This window comes from Bos taurus, chromosome 2, assembly GCF_002263795.3.
Source record: "Bos taurus isolate L1 Dominette 01449 registration number 42190680 breed Hereford chromosome 2, ARS-UCD2.0, whole genome shotgun sequence".
NCBI lineage: Eukaryota > Metazoa > Chordata > Mammalia > Artiodactyla > Bovidae > Bos > Bos taurus.
The window spans coordinates 47,418,665-47,442,550 of NC_037329.1; the positions used below are offsets into that span (position 1 = coordinate 47,418,665).

General features: G+C 36.0%; 1 protein-coding gene across 3 annotated transcripts in view; it reads right to left on the reverse strand.

Annotated features, from left to right (window-relative positions):
• Nucleotides 1-1,533: 1,533 nt before the first annotated feature.
• EPC2 (enhancer of polycomb homolog 2) overlaps nt 1,534-23,886 on the reverse strand; it is a 127,297-nt gene continuing 104,944 nt past the window's right edge. For all 3 annotated transcript variants that reach the window (XM_024976769.2, XM_024976767.2, NM_001192242.2), the window contains 7 exons: nt 21,440-21,529; nt 17,750-17,895; nt 17,297-17,640; nt 6,611-6,747; nt 5,057-5,216; nt 3,798-4,131; nt 1,534-2,799 (listed from right to left, as the gene is read on the reverse strand). In XM_024976769.2, the coding sequence (XP_024832537.1) occupies nt 2,727-2,799; nt 3,798-4,131; nt 5,057-5,216; nt 6,611-6,747; nt 17,297-17,640; nt 17,750-17,895; nt 21,440-21,529 (1,284 nt within the window). In that variant the 3' untranslated portion in view covers nt 1,534-2,726. The remainder of the gene's footprint in view (nt 2,800-3,797; nt 4,132-5,056; nt 5,217-6,610; nt 6,748-17,296; nt 17,641-17,749; nt 17,896-21,439; nt 21,530-23,886) is intronic.

Consider the following 23,886-nt stretch of genomic DNA (forward strand, 5'->3'; position numbering starts at 1 on the left):
TTTTGCAAAAGAAATATATGCAACATATCTTCAAATATACTTAGAGCTATATCATAATAATTTATCTAATTAATCATAATGATGATTTTGAATTACCAGGGAAGGAAGGGTACTCTAGGAAAGCAGAAAAAGGCAGTTTGTAACTATTTTTACCTATACTTAATTACAAGATATCCCAGCCATGAGTTACCCACTTTGTTTAAAAAATCACCCAACAACCAACCGACCTATTACCCATCCCATCAGAAAACATATTCCAAGGACTTTATAAGCTTACTGAACTATTAGTTTAATCACAAAAACCAAGAAATGGTGGAACTGCCCAGTGGAGGGCCTGTGTAAAAATAAACTATTCTTGGGACTTCCCTGGTGGTTCAATGATTGAGAATCTGCCTTCCAATGCAGGGCACATAGGTCTGATCCCTTGTTGGGGAACTAAGATCCCGCATACCATGGGGCTAAGTCTGCATGCTGCAACGAAGACCTAGCGCAGTCAAAAAAATAAAAATAAACAAACTAAGCTTCAACTTGATAATGTAAAAACAAGTATCTGTCACTTAAGTTTTGAAAAGCATTGGAAAAATGTATGTGTAAGTAACGGAAATGATACCTGTGAAACAGCTACAACCCCATGAAAATAAGGCCTATTTTTCTATTTTACTTAAAAAACAAAACTTATCAGCTTTTGATGAATTCTGAATCCGCCACATCTCCAGAAACTGTAGACAGTTTTTTGTTTTATATTATTTATAACATGTGTATCACAAGGCAACTTCGTTTCATGCTTTACTTTTGTGAAATGGAAATAAAACTTTTTTCTGAAATCAGCACTAAAGTTGTTTTGAGTTAATAGCAAGGAGATACATCCAACTAAAAGCAGAATGAATACAGTCAAACTACATATCAAATCAAAATTATTTTCTTTATATCATCAGCAATGAGTAACTCCAGAGGTAGTATGGCAGAAATGAGCATGGATCCTATCAGGTCACAACCAACGAAGAAATTAAATTTATTTTTTCCTATGGTTTTGACTATAAATTGCTTTACATATTTAGGACCTGAATAAAAACCACTCTCAGCAGAAATCTTGGCCATTAATTCAACTGACATATCAATTTACAACCTTTAGGACTGCAGATATAAAAAATGTAAAGTATAAAATTATGTAGTTTGAAATGGTTTTAATCATATTCATTAAAAATATTTCCCAGTACTTACTTGACAAAACCCCCTTGCAATATAATCTAAACTTTTATTTATAAAATGAGGCTCACTTATGAGATTTCATTGAATGTTACACTGCAAATTACTTACATTCTGTAAAATATTTTAAGAACTTTTCCCTATCAAAGGTAGTTTATATTGGATTATCTGAAACCCAATAGTGCCCACAGATGAGCTTCTTATAGTTCTTTTCATTAATGCTTGGAAAGCACTGTGAAAATGAAAAGTGCTGTTAAGTGCTATCATCTCCCTTAAATTTTCACTTACACTGAGTGCACATTGTGAAATAAACACATATGCAGCATGTCCATGTTTGATATGTATTTTTATTTCCCTGCAGTTTTCACTTATCAAGAACAAGTAACAGGGAAAGTTGTCTGAACTAGTGCATAAACAAACATTCTGAAACACCACTACACGTATCTAATATACAAGAACCGTATAAAAAAAGTCACTAAAACACTACACTATGAAGGTGTCCAACGCTTACAGTCAGACTTTTTCCAACCCGTTACTTGCCTTGTAGCCACAGGAAATCTCTCCAAAATTGAAAAGACAATCTTGCCACAACCCTCCCCCCCTCCCAACACCTGGGATGGCTCGATATCTAGACTTCCAATAATTATTGCAATGATATAATGCAATACATACCTGGTAAAATATCCTTTATGTGGTGTGTTACAGTTTTAAAGCCAGTTAAAATATGCAGTCTTCGGATAAAATGTAATCCTTGAAAATTTTTCATACCTGCACAGTTTAAATGTACTAGATGCATAATTTTTCCTAGTCCTTTTTTTCTGTGTAATCATTTTTTATAAACTGGTATTATAAATAGAAATATACATTCAAAATATATGGAAAAGTGAGTCACTACATTAAATTTGCATGTATCGATCCATCCCTTTCCCCTGCACAGTAATAGAAAATACTATTTTGCCTTGAACTTCATATTTGACAGTGAAATGCCACTAAAGTATTTACCAAAAAGTCCATCTAGTCAAATTGTGAAACAAAATGAACCAAGTGAAAACTTTACAGTTCCTTTAGAAAAAAATTACAAGAATTTCATTTCCTAGCTATGAATCTTTAACTTTTTAGACACAAAGTTGGATTTATTTTTACAAGATACAAAATGTAAACATGGCAAAATAAATAGTTAAAACAAGTGATGCAGGATCCCATTTCATGCTCATGATCCCATTAAAGAATTATTTTTTAAAATCCATTCAGTTGCAAATTCAAGTGCAAAAGCATGATGATGAATATCTACTATTCAAGTAACAGAAATAATATTGATGATACAAATAAACTATTTTACAAGGTAGTGATTTTCCCAATTTTACAAAATATACATCATATATCGATTTAACATCCGATATACTATAGTCCATTTAGGTCCATTGTTATGCTCTGTGATCCACAGAGTTTCGCCTTTTGCATTCAGCTGGAATATGAATGACTGCACACCATCAGCACAGGTCAAAGCCACATGTTTTAGGTTATGTCACTTCCATAGCTACTGTTGTCTCTGCTATTCCATTTAAACCCAATCTTTCTGGTTCATGGTTCTCTCTATAATAAGGCAAAGAGTAAAATAAACATTAATACTCTCTAGAATATGATGTTTCTCATTTAGTAGTTACAGATGCGTTTTATATAATTACAACTAAACATACTGCACAAGAACATCTCCCATTTTTACAATTTCCATACAGGAATGAGGAAAAGTTTTCTTTAGTTAAGAAATCCTATGAACTTGATTATAATTATTTACTTAGGAAAAACAGCAACTTAACAGTATTTCAGTAGCAGTCAATGATAAATTACTTATGAAACATATAGCACAGGACAATTCAAGCTTTTTACAATAGACAAAGCATATGATGCTCATAAGTAATAATAATGAGGAACACAATATTACTTAAATTACTTTCCACTACAGTTTAATTTTACAGGTTTATGATCATGTAGTTATTAATCTATGCAGATCAATTTTTTTGATTCACTGTTTGCATGTATTAGTGTCATAGAAAGAAAAAAGCAATCTGAAATACATTATCATAGATTTAGTTAATTCCAGGATATTCTCAGTTCTAAAATATACACAGAATAATTTACTTTCCCTTTGGGTATAATGTTAAAAAAATACAAATTTGATTTGAAAACTAAAGCTCTGAAAACTAACAATAACTCTAGCCTGCCAGACTGCCTAAAGTACAAAGAAGAAATCTAAGAATAACTGAAGCTGATGTATTTTTTCAGTTTGATGGTTCCCAAGTTGATGTGGACTATCCTTCCCCTTTTTTTTAAATAGCAGTTCTGATTGGCATTTAAACATTCTACTAGGGACCTTAAACAAATGATCTAAGTCACACAGCTTTAGACTAAGCAGATATTCAATATCTGTTAAAAAGCAAGTCAATCAGTTGACAAGACATCTATGGCTTGAGCAGTAAAATAAAAAAAAGGAAAAGTCTTTTCCTCCCACAGGATCTGAGCCAGCAGAAAGAGACAGAATGACATCTGAAATACACACACACACACACACGCACACACGCACACACACACACCTGGCTATGCTGCTGATGGCACTGCTAGGAGTAACCTTTGGCACTCTGTCCATACTGGCAGCAACTGTGGCAAGTTTTAAGGCTGTTGGCGATGGTGCTGAAGTCCGTGTATTGATATGCACATTGACTGGAGAAACAACACTGACGTTATTGAGGTGCACTGCATTTGTCAGGCAGGAATTGTTCATGGGAAGTGTTTGAGGACTGCTTGTGCACAATGCTGGGATTAAGTGGTTTGTAGTGGTGTGGCCAACTGTCCTTACAAGTTGTACAGCTGAAATCCCTGGGCTGGATGATAAAGCCATATTGGTGGAGTATAATGTTTTAGAGGTTCCTGAAGGAGAAGAAGAAAAAAATTGTTCAACTCATGAGACATTAATTAAACTCTAAAAAATTAGGAGTTTAAAAATAAAAAGAAATGCAAACATTTGTAATCTAATTAAATCTCTGAAGAGAGTTTCTAATCGATAACTACAACATATTCATCTTTACAATCCCAAAGATACCCTCTTCCTACTAGCCTGCATAAAACGGTTTTGCAAAGTATTCTGCTGCCTTCATATATGGACACTGTGTAACAGGACAGAGAGGTCTTCTGGAGACTGAGGGCAGGTGGAGATGAAAACTGGACTTCCATTAGAATTTATACAAGGAAGAACACCAGTAAGGAAGGGGAATCACAATCACAGGTATATGGAACAGCAAGTGGAAAACCCTAGGGTCTGAGCAGAAGTTAAAGGCTGATAGGAAGAACAAATCTTTGAGGACTCAGGGTAGTATGAAGTGGAAATAGTGTCACAGCAATACTGTATTTCACAAGGAGGAGTCACAGAAAGCAGGCCTGTGAGTGTGTAAGACTGGGAAGGTAAATCCAATTTCCAACTTACTGACAGATCATCGGGACTATTAACATAATTCTCCTTTTTATAAATGCACGATTGATTCAACAATGATGGTTAGCAATTGGCTTGATGTGACTGCTAAGATGTGAGGCAAATGACAGTATGTAGATAAAACTAGGCAGGGTGGACTGTTACACAGGTAGGTATCAACTAGGCATGGGAGGACCCAGGGAGCAGGCTTGATGTGACTTTTAGAAACATCGAACTATTCCACCACACATAGCCATAGAAATTATGGAGTCCTAACTGATTTCTTGTACAATGTTTCCCCTCTGGATTTAAAAATCAAAAATCATATCTCAAATCACTGAGTTGCAACTCTGAGCTAGTAAGTATCACTTGAAACAACAGGCTTACCTGAAGGCTGGACAACACCGTTTATGTTGCTGTGGCCAGTGTTCTGTTCCTTGGCTACCTCACTGCGACTTGGAACAGGTGCACTGACCACTGCAGATGCAGCAAAATGGGCGCTGGCTGAGTCAAGTGTTTTAGACATACAGTCAGAGGTGCTTGAGCCCTATAAGAGAAACAGAGTTAAACTCTAACTTTTAGATGTGAGTGCACAAACACTTAAAGAAGTGAGAAAACCCAAGAGGCTGTTGCCTTTTTCATTCTGAACAGTTAACAAGTGTTTATGTTAAGAGATCTAGGACTTCACAGACTATTTTCATCTGTGAAATAAGAAAGTTACTTTTTTATTATTTCTTAAACTGGGAAGCAACTATTTGTAAGAAACAGCTAGGGTAATAAACAATCCAAATCTTTAAGCCCTATTCATTTTTCCAAGTGTTAACGCCTTTAAAAATACTTGACAATCTATGATTATGTATTTTTTCCCCTTATATCTCTTCTGATATTTGCTTCACATATCTTTGTTGCTAAAGTGTCTAATGGTTTATGATGTCTATCTTCTTTGTGAATTGTACCTTTCATCATTAAAAATATTCATCTTTGTTTCATTTAAAATAAATAAAATTTTTAAAAATACTTGACAATCTAGATACTGTGGGCAAAATGAAATGACAAAGATGACTGACAGCCATTTTTGTCCCAATGTAAAAATGTATCTTAGCCTAACTTTTCAGTAGGCTGAAATACCTGAGATTCATAAAGGGCAAACAAAGGCAAGTTTAATGGTCATGTTCTTTTTGATTCTGTATAAAACTTGTTCAGGGTTAGTAACAGCTTTTTAGAGGGTTAAACAACAGAAATTTATTCTCATACAGTTCTGGAGGCCAGAAGTCCAAAATGAGTCTCACTGCCTCATCTCAAGGTGCTGGCAGGGCTTCTTTCTTCTAGCAATTACGCTGTTATTAGGTATTTATTTATACAGTCTTGGCTCTACTGTCAATCATTTAATGGTGCCTAAGGAAAACTTGGAAGGAATGATGCTAAAGCTGAAACTCCAGTACTTTGGCCACCGCATGCAAAGAGTTGACTCACTGGAAAAGACTCTGATGCTGGGAGGGATTGGGGGCAGGAGGAGAAGGGGACGACAGAGGATGAGATGGCTGGATGGCATTACCAACTCGGTGGACGTGAGTCTGAGTGAACTCTGGGAGTTGGTGATGGACAGGGAGGCCTGGCGTGCTGTGATTCATGGGGTCGCAAAGAGTCGGACACAACTGAGTGACTGAACTGAACTGAACTGATGAATTCTTAGTGAACTTTCCAAAAATATGTAGCAATTTCTTTCCTAAATTAAAAATACTATATTTGGCTCTAGTGCTCCTCTCATGAAACAAAAACTAGTTACTTAAAATTAGTTAAATTAACTGAAAAAGACACAGGTTTTATCTTCAAAATCAAGAGTAGCAATAACAAGGTTATCTGCTTGACTTGACTAAAATTTTTTTAAAATGACATAATTATGAAAGAACAGACATAACCATGATTCAAAGACAGCTTTACCTGTGCTTTTGGATGTGTCTGTTGCGAGGAATGCTGAGATTGCTGTTTCTGCTGAAGCTGAGCAAGCTGCTGCCTTTGCATTTGAACTAACTGCTGTTGATGAGTCTGAAACTGCTCTTCCGTGATGCCCCCTGACACTGGCAAAGGACATTAATTTTAGAAATATGCATGTTTTAAAGTACTTTTAACAAGTAGAATACAATCTGAAGTTGCTCCACAATTAAGATGAAAAGTAATTTCAAATCACAGTATATATTATACATCACCAGCAAAGAACAGGGTAAAAATGATACACCCTTCAGCCAAAGCAGCTTATACCTTCTAATATTACATGCTTAAGAAGTTACCATTTGTAGTTTTTACTGTATAACACAGCTCTAATTTGAGGATTCCTCCATTTATTCAGACTTAAACCACATGTTAAGCCAATAGATGCCTAAAGTACTACCTATAAAAACATGGGCTAGAAATGAGATATGTTAGAAAATTAAAGATACAGTGCATCCTCAGATGTAATCAATTATGCTGTTACCAACTGTGTTAAGTTACTAAATGCCAAATAAAAATAAGACATTTAAAACTTTTATTTAAAAAATTACTTTAAAAAAAGTTATCAAGTTATAATAAGAAACACTTTTCTCGAAAGCAATGTAAACAAACTTTCACTCACTGATATTTAAGTACATCACTGATAAACTTATTTAGAGGACACAAAGCTATCTCCATAGAAGTCAGTATATTATTAGAGCCACAAAACATTAAATCATATCAGAATGCAGGTACTACCAGAGCCATTTTACTCTATTTTTCTTTATTGTTTTCTTTCCTTTCTCCCAGCTATTTCACTCCATCAGCAAGTATTTACTATCTACAATGAAAAGTGCTGAACAGAGAAAAAAAAAAAATTTAAAAGAAGGTCCCTGCTATAAAGTCTTATAATGTAGTTGGGAAGAAAAGATACATATAAAGAATTCTCAACTAATTTAAGTCAACCTTTAAATGTAAATTAGCTAACTTAATCAATATGACCTAAAGGAGTTTAGATACGACCTTCAACTAATGTTACTTAACTAGAAATCCCCACCAAAGTTTTCCATTTAGCATAATCACAAATGAGAAATTATATATATGATAGTAAATTAGACATAACAAGTTGTGCAAAGTACAGCTTATTTTCTATGAAGGAATTAAGCCCCAGAGATGGACAAAACTTTAGATAGGCCTTCATTTCTGTTACACAACGTTATCATTAAAATTAGGATTGGACTGTTATGGAGAAACAGTTCTTAGACAGACAGCAATTTTATTTTTCGAAGATGGGCCTATGATAGTGCTCATTCTAAAATTTCACTATTACCTGTATTTTTGAAGTACATATTAGTTATCTTACTGAATTACCAACAAAATCAAATGTCTTTCTTTGCACATGTTGAATTCATTGCAAGTATTCTATTTTTAAATAAAAAATAATAACAAATTCTAAGTTTAAAATCTTCAAAATCAAATGAAAATGTGAAGTGTTCATTAATTTCCAGCTGTATGAGAACCTTGGGAGAGATTAAAAATAGTTTATTACATACAAAGGCAGGAAGGAAAACCTTAAGCCCAAATACATCTATTTAAGTCTTCTGTATATAAACCAGTGTACCAATTCAGAAGAAGTAGACTTGTAATCTGGTGTTAGTATAATCTACTCTCAAATGCAGCATGATGTTTGTCCAGAGCTTAGGTTTATGTTGTGATGAAAAGGTGAGAAATCCATAGCACTGAATTTTAAGTGAGGAATAAAACCAAACAGGATACACTTTTAGCAGCTATTTAAAAATTCAGACAGAAATGAGGATAATGAGAATTTTTTCATTTTTCAAAATCTTTTAAGTCAGAAAATCATAAAATCTTACTTCAGAAAAAAAATATATATAAATTACTTGAAAGAACAAATTGTATTCTTTTAGCAAAAAAATTAGTTTTGGTTAGTAGTTATTAACTAACAAAATGTTGCCAATTAGAGGTATTCTAGTTGTTTTTATGAAAAGATGATCATTTATGTAGATATCAAAAAGGGATGCTAATAAAATTTCCTGGTCTGGGGAGGGACATGTCTACTTACTGCCCTGACTTGTTGAAACCATTAATTTGTTCAAGAACTCCATCCTTTTCACCATAGAAAATGTATAAAATCTCAACCAAGACATCATTGAAATGACTCAAATTAATGGTCAAGTGTTGTCCAACTTCTTAAAAACTCATGCTGGCTTTGATACAAAAATTCTCATTCCTGATTCTGCTACTGGTTGAAAACCACTGGTGGTAAAACTTAATTCAAAAATATGGATATGCTTAAAATAGTAAATTCATTTTTTTCTTCTTCCCCTTTGCCTCAAACTCAGCATGTTAGATTCATTCTTAACATCTAGTTTGTTGTTGTTTTTAAACACTATAAGGTGTTTTGTGCTTGAAAATTGCTTATGTTTCTCATTTGGAATTTTCTAGAGCATTAAACATTCTTCAGACAAAAATAGCAATCATGACACAGAATTGGAACACATACAGAACACCCTCCCTAATTGACCTCTTTCATTTTGTTAAGATGAGTAAAAGTGGTCAGAAATGTAGTATGGTTTTAATGGCACAGTCATAGTACTGATCAAAAGGAAAGCACCTTCTCCACTAATTATTTTTCCTTTCATAAGTTACAGAAATACTTCCATAAGAAATTTATTTCTTACACTGACTTTAAGTTATCAAGAGGTAAGCATTAAAATACACCAGGAAAATGTCACACTTATAGTGTGAAGATACCTCTTTAGGAACGAGACATAGGATGGGGGCCCAGCTTTGGAAGGGTTCAGATCAGATCAGATCAGTAGTGTCCGACTCTTTGTGGGCCCATGAATCGCAGCACGCCAGGCCTCCCTGTCCATCACCAACTCCTGGAGTTCACTGAGACTCACGTCCATCGAGTCAGTGATGCATTGTAGTGACATAAAGAAGTGGGAATGTATGAAAAAAGAAACCATATCTGTTTCTCTTGCTTAGGGTCAAGTTCTTTCTACTAGTTGCTCTCAAAAGTTGCTAGCTTAAAAGTAAATTTCATGCTGGTCATAAATCTACCCTATCCAACACGTCCAAGTCCTGTCAGTTTAAAAGTAACTGACAATCTGCAAATTGACACAGTTACTATGCAGAACACAGAGATATCTTAAAAAACTAGGAGTAAAACCACCATATGACCCAGCAATCCCATTACAAGGCATATATCCTGAGGAAAGACACATGTAACCCAATGTTCATTGCAGCTCTATTTATAATAGCTAGAACATGGAAGCAACTTAGATGTCCATCAACAGATGAATGGATAAAAAAGCTGTGGTACATATATACAATGGAATATTATTCAGCCATAAAATGAGTCAGTCCTAATGAGGTGGATGAACCTAGAGCCTATTATACAGAGTGAAGTAAGTCAGAAAGAGAAAAACAATTATCATATACTAACACACATATATGGAATCTACAAAGACGGTACTGATGAACCTATTTTCAGAGTAGCAGTGGAGAACACAGACACTGAGAACAGCCTCATGGACACAGCTGGCAGGGGAAGGAGAGGATGGGAGGTATGCAGAGAGTAACACGGAAACATATATTACCATATGTAAAACAGACAGCCAATGGGAATTTGTTGTATGACTCAGGGAACTCAAACCAGGGCTCAGTAACAACCTAGAAGGGTGAGATGGGGAGGCAGGTGGGAAGGAACATGGGTAAACCTATGACTGATTCATGCTGATGTTTGGCAGAAACCAATTCAATACTGTAAAGCAATTAGCCTTCAATTAAAAATAAATAATTTTTTAAAAAAAGTAACTACAATCTGATTGTTTTATGAAGGCAAAAGGCAGGAAATGTTCCTTTCCCTAAGTAAGAGGTTTTGCAAATCTCCCTGGGTAACACATTCTAATAGGTACACATATTATAGAATTTCCCCTTTTACACACGCAAATTGTCATTCTGTACATTAGTAACACACTTGCATTTCTAAATATTTTGAGCATATAACTGACAGTCTGTTTTTCACTAAAGCCTCTAACCTTTCTGGCTGTCTTTCTACCTGCCTTATCAGTCAGCTTCTATGCCTCAGATGGATCCATGTAGCTTTTCATAGAATATCTGTCACCACCCTTAGAATGTTGATTCTGTTCTCAAAAATCGCAGGCATTCCTCCTTTTGTTCTTTACCTTTCAGTCATGTGGTTCCTACAAGGTGCTCTGCTAGCCTGATCCCTTATCACCTTTCCCTCTCATAATCTGACAGCGATCCAACACAAACATACTCTAGGTACCTCCACTAGATTTTACACTGGTATATTGATAAAGCTTTACATCACTGTTTCTTAAACTTGGGCCCAGAGAAAACATTCTTGAGTATGTGTGAAATCTTTAAAAGTATCTGTCAACTTTTTCGGAGAACGCAATGGCAACCCACTCCAGTACTCTTGCCTAGAAACTCCCATGGATGGAGGAGCCTAGGCTACAGTCCATGGAATCACGGAGAGCCAGACACGACTGAGCGACTTCACTTTCACGCATTGGAGAAGGAAATGGCAACCCACTCCAGTGTTCTTGCCTGGAGAATCCCAAGGACAGAGGAGCCTGGTAGGCTGCCGTCTACGGGGTTGCACAGAGTCGGACACGACTGACGCAACTTAGCAGCAGCAGCAGTCAACTTTTTACTGTTGTTTCATTGATAAACTAATAAAAAGAAACACCGAATAGAAACACAATCTGGATTTTCTAGATGACCACCCTACAACCGAGTATAAACACATGATTTTTGTGCTTGTATCTGCTACCTTTGAAAAAATAATCTTCTAACTTTTAATTCAGTGTTTTTCTAAAAGTAGGCTAAAGTGATTCTTGGGAGGCCACGAATATTTTAAAATACTAGCCTAGACCAAGTTTTTGCAGCTTAATGAAGAACATCTAATGTGATAGTAAAAATCATCTAAAAGTCAAAATGATTATTTGGCACGTCATCATCTACCAGGTAGGTCTATTATAAAAGTTTTAATATATAACTTGTTGAAACAATGCTGATTATATGCAATGTCTGTTTGTTTTAAAAGCTGGATCTGGGGTTACATGGAGGAGGAGATCGTATTTTAATCCTTCTAGATAATAGCAAGCAACCAGGTAAGGTTCACAAAAAACCACTGGACCTACTCTGAGGACAAATCTTCCGATCCACAAAAGCCGACAGTATAATCCAGGACTATTCACATCCTCTAATGTAACTAATGAGTAAACTGCAAAACTGTGGGGATACTAACCGGGGTGAAGATGAGAGGTGAGACAGGAAGTGAGAGGGTAAAAGGGGTGGGGAATGAGGAACAAATGAAATTTGACGATAAAACAGAATAAAGATCCATTTAAACTTCTGAAACCCAAGCTAAATAGTTATAATTGAAATTTCAGTATGATTTCCTTTAGCAGTCAAACTAAAATCTTTTAAACTCCTGAAGTCTAAATCTATTTCTCACCTTTGGAAGTGACTCTAACTTAAAAAATAAGTCCTTGTGAGTACCTCAGCTGGTGTTAAAACATAGTTTTCCTTTTTAAAAAACTTTCATGCTTGCAAACATTTTATACCATTTTCAGAAAGAATGGGAAAAGACACTGCAACCATGCATTAGTCTAACGCAAGATTAAACATAAATTGCCCTTCGAGTCTGAACAAGCAATGCTACTTTTAGATGTGAAATATATTTTCTTAAGGTTGGGATTTAAGAATAGTATCTCAAAAGAACAAATACTGCAGTTTCAAATGACTGAAAACTTTATCATCTATTTATTTAAATAATATAATATTTGCTTGTTATAAGCTCCCTGAAGGTAAGGATTATTGTCTTCTAAAATTCTGCAACTTCCAAACACTTAACATAATGCTTTGCATATGTTAGATCTTAAATAATTATGTATTAAAAATAATTTTCCTTGGTTATGCACTTCCTTTATTTAGCACATCTGTCTTTCCTTTCTCTGTCCTACTTCTATTCTTTGAGAATAGGTTTTCAATTAAGACAACATACTTTTATTTAATAATTAACTAAATGAAGTCCTCAGTTTTAGTTCTTACTAGTACCTAGGACACACAATTCTATTTGTTTCCCTTTAAGTCCATTTAGTATGGTACCGAAAATAATAATTAGATTACATTCAGGACACAGCAACTATGACTTGAAAAACATTAATTGGGTTATTAACAACATAAAAGTAAGAAAATTTTCTGTCAGTGGCTCTCATGTTCAAGGTTGTTGTTTAAGAACTAAGGAACTTGTGACACAAGGGTCATGGGTATCAGGTTTCTATTTCTGATCAAACCCTTTATTTGCTGTGAATTTCCCAGCTGTGAAACAGATGATACTCTCTGCCAAGTAAAAACATGGTTCTGAATCAGTCCTGTTACTCTTAAAGACACGTATGTTCTCCTGACCAAGTCCACTAACAATTAAGCAGAAAGCACAAGTGTTACAGACACATAGATTAAAAGAAACCAAATGTACGAGGATTCAATTCTTTTGCATATGTCCATCAAATATAATGGAGAAGGAAATGGCAACCCACTCCAGTATTCTTGCCTGGAGAATCCCATGGACAGAGGAGCCTGGTGGGCTACTGTTCATGGAGTCACAAAGAGTCAGACACGACTGAGTGACTAAGCACATCAAATATAAAAATGTAACTTTTAAGAAATTCCTTAAATTCTCTTTAGGTAAAAAAGGAATTTCTATCCATATTTACTGAAGTGTAACTGAATCCACTTTAAATGATCTATCCAGAACTGAGAAACTATGTAATGAACATAACTGCTAAGGGGCGTACTTAAAACTGCCATGGGCAAATTCCCTGGTGGTCCAATAGCTAAGATTCTACACTTTTACTGCTGTGGGCCCAGGTCTGATTTCTGATTGAGAAACTAAGATCCCGCAGGCCCTGTAGGGTGGCCCAAACAAACAAATAACTGCTACAGCTTTTCAGTTGTTTACAAAACTGCTGTTAAAAACACGTCTCATTATGAATTTATATACCATGCCTAATATTTTGAAACAAAAGAAATTTGTTAAAAACAAACCATCCTGTGACTTCAATGACTACAGAGGGTTATAGTTAGCAGAGAGAAAACATGAACAAAATCCTTTAATAACAAATAATGGAATGGTACTAAATTGAGACACAGTACCATTACATAACAAACATAAACATAAGAAGGAAAAATGGCATAGACCAAAACCACTATTTTTTTCTGATGACAGGGGAAAGGTAAAAATAGAAAAAATCTTATTATCTATCACATATATGTGATTTAAATTCCCTGAGAAGTGTATGCAAGCCTAAAATAATATTTCAAATGCTTATTTTATGCTGATACATGGTAGTGTCATAAAATTCTAGAGCTGACTGTATGGACTTGTTATATTCTGAATCCATACATGCCAAGTACTGATGATACAATAAAGAGAAACATATATATTTTCTGGAAGAGTCAAGTCAAATAGTTCTGAAGTGTTTCAAGAAAGTACAGTAGAAAGCTGCAAATATTTGGCCATATTCAAGTTGAGAAGGAACATTTAAAACCAATCCTTTGTTATGACATTCATTGGTAGAGAAAAAATTCAATCTATGGTCAAATCTACTTATAAATGCTTATGGTTGATATGTTTTTAAACTCTCTTTTTGGCAAAATTATTGTAATTTTTGGTACAGGAATTTCAGTTAAATAATTTGAATAATGTCTTAGAGTTGGCTGAAAAAGGATGTGACCTAATATTTGACAGTTCAGTTCAGTCGCTCAGTCGTGTCTGACCCTTTGTGACCCCATGACTGCAGCATGCCAGGCCTCCATGTCCATCACCAAAATCTGGAGTTTATCCAAAAGCATTCCCATTAAGTCTGTGATGCCATCCAATCATCTCATCCTCTGTCATCCCCTTCTCCTCCCACCTTCAATCTTTCCCAGCATCAGGGTCTTTTCAGATGAGTCAGTTCTTTGCATCAGGTGGCCAAAGTACTGGAGTTTCAGCTTCAACATTAGTCCTTCCAATGAACACCCAGGACTGATCTCCTTTAGGATGGACTGGTTGGATCTCCTTCAGTCCAAGGGACTCTCAAGAGTCTTCTCCAACACCACAGTTCAAAAGCATCAATTCTTCGGTGCTCAGCTTTCTTTATAGTCCAACTCTCACATCCATACATGACTACTGGAAAAACCATAGCCTTGACTAGACAGACCTTCATTGGCAAAGTAATGTCTCTGCTTTTTAATATGTTGTCTAGGTTGGTCCTAACTTTCCTTCCAAGAAGTAAGCATCTTTTAATTTCATGGCTGCAGTCACCATCTGCAGTGATTTTGGAGCCCCCCAAAATAAAGCCTCTTACTTTTTCCACTGTTTCCCCTTCTATTTGCCATGAAGTGATGGGACCAGATGCCATGATCTTAGTTTTCTGAATGTTGAACTGTAAGCCAACTTTTTCACTCTCCTCTTTCACTTTCATCAAGAGGCTCTTTAGTTCTTCTTCGCTTCCTTCCATAAGGGTGGTGTCATCTGCATATCTGAGTTTATTGATATTTCTCCCAGCAATCTTGATTCCAGCTGTGCTTCTTCCAGCCCAGCGTTTCTCATGATGTACTCTGCATATAAGTTGAATAAGCAGGGTGACAATATACAGCCTGGACGTACTCCTTTTCCTATTTGGAACCAGTCTGTTGTTCCATGTCCAATTCTAACTGTTGCTTCCTGACCTGCATAAAGATTTCTCAAGAGGCAGGTCAGGTGGTCTGGTATGCCCATCTCTTTCAGAATTTTCCAGTTTACTGTGATCCACACAGTCAAAGGCTTTGGCTTAGTCAATAAAGCAGAAATAGATGTTTTTCTGGAACTCTCTTGCCTTTCCGATGATGTTCATGAATGGGCTCCAGCGGATGTTGACAATTTGATCTCTGGTTCCTCTGTCTTTTCTAAAACCAGCTTGAACATCTGAAGTTCACTGTTCACATATTGCTGAAGCCTGGCTTGGAGAATTTTGAGCATTACTTTATTAGCGTGTGAGATGAGTGCAATTGTGAGGTAGTTTGAGCATTCTTTGGCATTGCCTTTCTTTGGGATGGAATGAAAACTGACCTTCTCCAGTCCTGTGGCCACTGCTGAGTTTTTCAAATTTGCTGGCATATTGAGTGAAGCACTTTCACAGCATCATCTTTCAGGATTTGAAACAGCTCAACTGGAATTCCATCACCTCCACTAGCTTTGTTCTTAGTGATACTTCCTAAAGGCCCACTTGACTTCACATTCCAGGATGTCTGGCTCCTACTATTTTTACACTTCTAAGAATCCTGCTGTCTAAAGTCATATTAGGTATTAATCCATTTCAGCTTCAAAAGGTCATTAAACTTCACACTCATGAACTTTATGTATAATCAGATACCATTTTCCTTACCTAAATTCGTTTGGAAGAAAATTAACCAACTAAGTTGGAGAAATGATATGCCAACTTCCAATCATTCAAACAAATCCAATTTTCCATAACAACCTTTAAATAGACAAACATCTAAGTAAAGTTTGAAAATAAACAGCTCAGTAATTAAAAAGGACTAAACACTACATAGACAAAATTTCAACCTAAAATGATTTAAAATCACTTTGAAGAAGCATAACATATCAATTTTATATACTAAAATACACTGTCCAGGAAATAATTTAGAAATAAATACATTTTACAGAAAGAAAGGATATCAACAGTTTAAGTCAAGCCACATCTAGCTCTGCCTTTGTATACCATGCATTTTTTTTGCAATTTATACATTATAAAGACACTCACAAATTATACACTTATATATATGTGATAAAGAGAAGACTATCCACAGAAGAAAACAAATCAAAATTACATCTTAGAGTCTCTAGATGTTACACATTATTTACAATGCTGAGGTATATTAATTTTAGTACAATGCCTCTTAAAATGAAAAATACTTCTTGATCTCAATTAGAGAGGTATATTATCAGACCAAAACTACATTTTTCAGAAAGAAAGCTTTAATGGAATTTCTGAGGGGCAAATGCTTAAATTTAAGCAAAGTTAATATAATAAGTGAAAGTGAAAGGAAAAGAGGCTTCCCTGGTGGCTTAGATGGTAAAGAATCTGCTTACAATGCAAGAGACCTGGGTTTGATCCCTGGGTCAGGAAGATCCCCCGGAGAAAGAAATGGTAACCCACTCCAGTATTCTTGCCTGGAGAATTCCATGGACAGAGGAGCCTGTCAGGTTAGTGTGTTAAGCTTTCTATAACAAAAACACTTTTGTGCTATGATGATCTGATAGTAGCTAATAATCACTCTGCCCAGAGAGAATTCTCTACACATTCTCCCTGCACACTCATTGTACCAGGTACGCACAGTCAAAGTGAGTGGTTTTACAGGTATTGGTTTGGAACTTTTGGTTAAAATGCAAACCACAATAATAGTTTAGTTTCCTACATTGGGGGAAAAAAAAACATAGGTTAAGCTAAAATTCCTTTCCTCAGTAGGATCATGAAAATAAACCTTCAAAATTCATCCTGAAAGGCTATTTAGTGGATAATGAAAAATTAAGAAGAGAAGAGGATATACTTTTAACAAGTAGCAACTTACCTGATATGCCATTCTTGCTGGTGTTCAATAAAGCTACAGATGCTACAGAAACTCTTCTATTGTTCACAGTCTGCCCTGGTTTTCTTGAGGTACATTCTTCACTATCACTGTCCTGTAAATTTAGTAGCCTTGGCTGGAAACACTGTAGTCGACATGATCTGATATTGCTTAATATTTCAGAAAGGGACAGTCTATTTTCACAATGTTTATTGGAAGCATTGGTCCGAGAGAAATTAGAAGAAAAGTCTATATTTTGGGAAGCGCTTGAAAAACCATTCAGCATTTCAGGGTCTATCTGTTTCAGGACTGGGTCATGTTCTGTGGCTATCCGGTCCATTATGACCCTGAAAAGCAATATAAAGCCAAATATTACCTACAAGAAGTTAATAACATTTTCTTGATACCATCCCTTCCATCTTGTAAACAAATACCATGTCAAAACGAACAGTTTACCTTCCACCTCTGCCAATTCGCCTTCTTGCAAATCCTATACATCGTCTTGGGACTGTGAGTGTTGTAAGACAATGCCTGTATCTTAACTTATCCAAATCTGCCAATTCTGAATTTCCAAATGAACGGTTAGTTTGGTCCAAACGAGGCTGCACAAAATGGAAAGAAAAACTGAAACTCATAGAATAATTCTGAAATGAAGAAAAGTTAAATCATGATAAAGTAACTACAGTATTAGAACAATTAAAATTTAGATATAAAAATTTAAAATCGGGATTTAAATGTTAACCAGGTAAAATTCTATAAAACTGATATAGAAGTTCACTCATCAAAATAACTTAAATTTTTATGACTATCAATATATTTAAGATATATTTTAAAAGAAATATATCTTTAAAGAACAATGTGGCTTTTAACATTTATGTAGAAGAGTTGCTGTTCAGTTGCTCAGTAGTGTCCAACTCTCAGCGACTCTAGAGATAATGAATTTAGTAATTTATAAACTTGCTACTGAGATATATTACAGAGACTTCAATAGGATTTTCAAAAATTGCACTTCAAGAAAGCAAGCATGACCTTATTCTAGGTACCTGAGTATGTTCTAGTGTCACCCAGTTTGTAGTCAATGAAAACCTGAATAGAATTTGTATCCCACAGTTGTGTGAAAACTGTATAAATTTCAATTATGTTGAATTGGTGCATGGTGCTTTTCAGGTCTACTATATGCTTCTACTTTTCTGTAAATTCATTCTATTAATTTTTAAGAGTTTGATATTGAAATTCAACTAAAAATCTTAATTTATCTACTTAAATAATTGTAATATATGGTGGAACTATATGCAACTTTGTTCTGTATTTTCCACGTCTTCTGTAAATGTGTTATCATACTTTCATAATTTGAAAAATAGAGGAAAAAAAAGCAAGCAAGCACAGATGAAATTCATACTTCCTCTATTTTTAACGACATACTGTGCGTTTCTTAGCCTTCCCATTTCCTCAGTTCAGTTCAGTTCAGTCCTCAGTTGTGTCTGACTCTTTGCAACTCCATGGACTGCAGCACGCCAGGCTTCCCTGTCCATCACCAACTCCCAGGGCCTGCTCAAACTCATGTCCATCAAGTCAGTGATGCCATCCAACCAGCTTGTCCTCTGACTTTCCCTTCTTCCACCTTCAATCTTGCCCAGCATCAGGGTCTTTTCCAATGAGTCAATTCTTCACATCAGGTGGCTAAAATATTGGAATTTCAGCCTCAGCATCAGTCCTTCCAGTGAATATTCAAGACTGATTTCCTTTAGCATGTACTGGTTGGATCTCCTTGCAGTGCAAGGGAATCTCAAGAGTTTTCTCCAACACCACAGTTCAAAAGCATCACTTCTTCAGCACTCAGCTTTCTTTATAGTCCAACTCTCACATCCATACATGACTACTAGAAAAACCATAGCTTTGACTAGATGGACCTTTGCTGGCAAAGTAGTAACCAGGAGCTGACTGTGGCTCAGATCATGAACTCCTTATTGCAAAATTCAGACTTAAATTGAAGAAAGTAGGGAAAACCACTAGACCATTCATGTATGATATAAATCAAATCCCTTACAATCATACAGTGGAAGTGAAAATAGATTCAAAGGATTAGATCTGATAGACAGAGTGCCTGAAGAACTACAGACAGAGGTTTGTGACACTGTACAGGAGGCAGTGATCAAGACCATCCCTAAGAAAAAGAAATGCAGACAGGCAAAATGGTTGTGTGAGGAGGCCTTACAAATAGCTGAGAAAAAAAGAAAGCTAAAGGCAAAGGAGAAAAGGAAAGACATACCCATCTGAATGCAGAGCTCCAAGAATAGTAAGGAGAGATAAGAAAGACTTCCTCAGTGATCAATGAAAAGAAATAGAGGAAAACAATAAAACAGAAAAGACTAGAGATCTCTTCAAGAAAGTTAGAGATACCAAGGGAACATTTCATGCAAAGATGAGCACAATAAAGGACAGAAATGGTATGGACCTGACAGAAGCAGAAGATATTAAGAAGAGGTGGCAAGAATACACAGAAGAACTATACAAAAAAGATCTTCATGACTCAGATAACCACCATGGTGTGATCCCTCACCTAGAGCCAGACATCCTGGAATGCAAAGTCAAGTGGGCCTTAGGAAGCATCACTACAAACAAAGCTAGTGGAGGTGATGAAATTCCAGCTGAGCTATTTCAAATCCTAAAAGATGATGCTGTGAAAGTGCTGCACTCAATATGCCAGCAAATTTGGAAAATTCAGCAGTGACCACAGGACTGGAAAAGGTGAGTTTTCATTCCAATCCTTAAAAAAAGGCAATGCCAAAGAATGTTCAAACTCCAGCACAATTGCACTTATTTCACATACTAGCAAAGTAATGCTCAAAATTCTCCAAGCCAGGCTTCAACAGTACATGAATCGTGAACATCCAGATGATCAACCTGGATTTAGAAAAGGCAGAGGAACCAGAGAAAAAATTGCCAACATCCATTGGGTCATCAAAAAAAGCAAGTAAGTTCCAGAAAAACATCTACTTTTGCTTTATTGACTAAGCCAAAACCTTTGACTGTGTGGAACACAACAAACTGTGGAAAATTCTTAAAAGAGATGGGAATACCAGGCTATCTGACCTTCCTCCTGAGAAATCTGTATGCAGGTCAAGAAACAACAGTTAAAACAGAACATGGAACAACAAACTGGTTCCACATTGGGAAAGCAGTATGTCAAGGCTGTATATTATCACTGCTTATTTAACCTATATGCAGAGTACATCGTGAGAAACTCTGGGCTGGATGAAGAACAAGCTGGAATTAAGACTGCTGGGAGAAATATCAATAACCTCAGATATGCAGATGACACCACTCTTATGGAGGAAAGTGGAAGAAGAACTAAAGAGTCTCTGGATGAAAGTGAAAGAGGAGAGTGAAGAAGTTGGCTTAAAACTCAACTTGCAGAAAACTAAGATCATGGCATCCGGTCCCATCACTTCATGGTAAATAGAAGGGGAAACAATGGAAAAAGTGAGAGGCTTTATTTTGGGGGGCTCCAAAATCACTGCAGATGGTGACTGCAGCCATGAAATTAAAAGACGCTTGCTCCTTGGAACAAAAGTTATGACCAACTTAGATAGCATATTACAAAGCAGAGACATTACTTTGCCAACAAAGGTCCATCTAGTCAAAGCTATAGGTTTTCCAGTAGTCACGTATAGATGTGAGAGTTGGACTATAAAGAAAGCTGAGCACCAAAGCATTGATACTTTTGAACTGTGGTGTGGAGAAGATTCTTGAGAGTCCCTTGGACTGCAGGGAGATCCAACCAGTCCATGCTAACGGAAATCAGTCCTTAATATTCACTGGAAGGTCTGATGATGAAGCTGAAACTCCAATACTTGGCCACCTGATGTGAAGGAGTGACTCATCTGAAAAGACCCTGATGCTGGGAAAGACTGAAGGCGGGAGGAGAAGGGGACAACAGAGAATGAGATGGTTCGATGGCATCAGTGACTCAATGGACAGGAGTTTGAGTAATCTCCGGGAACTGGTGATGGACTGTGTGCTGCAGTCCATGGGAGTCGCAAGGAATTGGACATGACTTAGCAACTGAATTGAACTGAAGTCATCTTGACATGAGTTATCTGTTAATTCCAGTTCCCAAAACACCACAAAAAATATAGTTCTTACAGCATAATACTGGCATCCTGCCCGCCTCCTGAAAGCACAGGGACCATCAGGATCATTTTCTTCTTCGGGTTCTGATGCTGGGGACGGTACCTAGGAAAGAAGCATGAAGTGTTCCATTTAGGAGTTACCAAAAGTCAACAGTCTTTGTAATGGTCTAAAATCAGAATCTGATCACAAACAGTGAATCACTCCACATTACATACAGTAGGTAGTGAATTCCCCAAAATATTTAAAGATTAGCACAAGTTTTGTACGGTTAATAATCATTTTTAATGGGTAAGTTCTTGCAGTTTACATGGTATTGCTTAACTGTTTCTGAACACGTAAATGCTTTAAGCTTGAAAATAATTCGTATGGTTTTTACATACCCCATTTATACATTTTATAAATATTGTATGTGGCCATAAATACTTTGTAATAATAATTATGCTTCATCTATAGGTAGGTATGCTTTTATACAATAACTTCATTTCTCTATAATAAAGCCTTAAACTAGGAAGATAAAAAAAGCTTATGAATAACCTCCCATCCCCCAAAGCTGAAAAGTTCATACACTGCACTGAAAGGGGAGTCCCTTATTTCCCTACTTGTTTTTAAAATCATTTTTAAAATTTAACAGATCAGAAGCTGAAAATCAAAAGAGGAAAGAGGACTTGCTAAAAGGTAAGCAGACTGGTTTAGAAGTACTAATCTCACCATTGGACAGCTAAAGAATAAAGACTTTCAAAAAGTTGTCACATATTAAAAGCACAAGACCAAGTGAGACTAGGACAAATCCCCCTCCATAATCTGAGCGGATCTCTAAGGCAGCACTGGTACATTATAGCAAACATTATGTTATCGAAAACAGATTAAGTGAAATACAAATATACTCTGATTTGGCAGGAAATAATATGGTTTAGATAAATTTCTACCCATAATGGTTAAAAAAAAAAAAAAAAGTTTTGGTACTTAAGTTTCAGTTGTCTCGCAATTTCACTTTGGAGTACATCTCTTTTTCTGACAACGCTGGCTCAACCACATTTACTTGCAAACTTTTGAACCTCACAAATCCCTCTCTTCCTATTTTGAGAGGAAAAATGCTTTCTCCACATTATTTCAAAACTGTGGTAATTACCACTGAGCAGGATCATCCAGGGGAGAAAGGCATTTGTTTGAGGTTCCAATATACCTCCACCAACCCTATGGGGGAGACACAGAAACAGTAAGCTGGGGCTGATTCTTCTTCCTAGGGAACCAAACTCAAACCTGAAACTTGAAAGGAAATCCCAAATGTGAATTTTACACTTTGGTTCCTTTATAAAGCAACTACCTCTTCTACAATGTACACAGAAAGTGTCACAAACAAAGTCTCAGAAATTTTTTGCATCCCTTCCTCCGGATTACCCAAGGAGGGGTTTCCAGGATTTAGTCTGAGATTTAAGAAGACAGGGCTGATGTTAGGAGAATCAGAAGCATGACTGAGAAGAGACTGGTTTGTACTCTGCTCTTTTGCAAATCAGTTGGAGAAGTCTGGTTCTTTAAGTTCTTTAAGGCTCCTTATTCCTTTATTCTTGTTTATTGGACACAGAAGAAGCATATGATTATTTTAATTATCTTTTAAACAATAAAATCCTGACTTTGTAAGAGCCACATTCTAAATAGCTGCCTCACTGAATAATGTTCAACTATAGGTCCATGCTTACTTACTGTTTAGCAACCAGGGATACCATTATAAAAATTAATGTTGTCAAGGACCCAGTACAAGGATTCAGAGGAACCTAGTAGTTTCAAAATGTAATTTCATGTGGGAAGGGGACTATATGAATAAATGTAAGAATTTAGAACAGAGATGAAGATTCCTTAATAGATGAGGAATATATCTAGTATGCTGAGTGCATCTATCAGACTGGATAGACTGATTCTAGCAATATAGAAAAAGTTTCTACTAAACACAGTATCCCTTAGCATCATTCTTAAAAGGCTGGGAATGTATAGCAGAACTTTATTGGCTTTTATATATGTATTTATCTAACCATTTCACTCCTCACTTAAATTTACTGCTAGCAATTCCTTCTAATATGCTGTTTTCTCTGTCTTGGACCCTTCCCTACATTTTCTATCTGGAAAAGACCTACTATTTGTGCCCTCATTCCTTCAAAATGTCATCTAATTCATGTCCCATGACTATTCAAAGCCCTGCCTGAGTCTAACAACATAATCCTCTGTCAATTTTACTTATTTTTTAAATATTTTTTTAACTGCCCTCCCATCCAGACTGCCACATAACCTTGAGCAAGACCATCTGACAACTTTTAATAAATGACTTCATTTAAGTGCTTTTAAAGAGCATACTAAACACATTTTGTGCATTATTACAATGTGTGTGAATGCTGAAATATTATCTGGGCTAGAAAAACTAAATCATCTACAAAAAAGTGAAACTAATATAATCTAGCCAAAGAAGA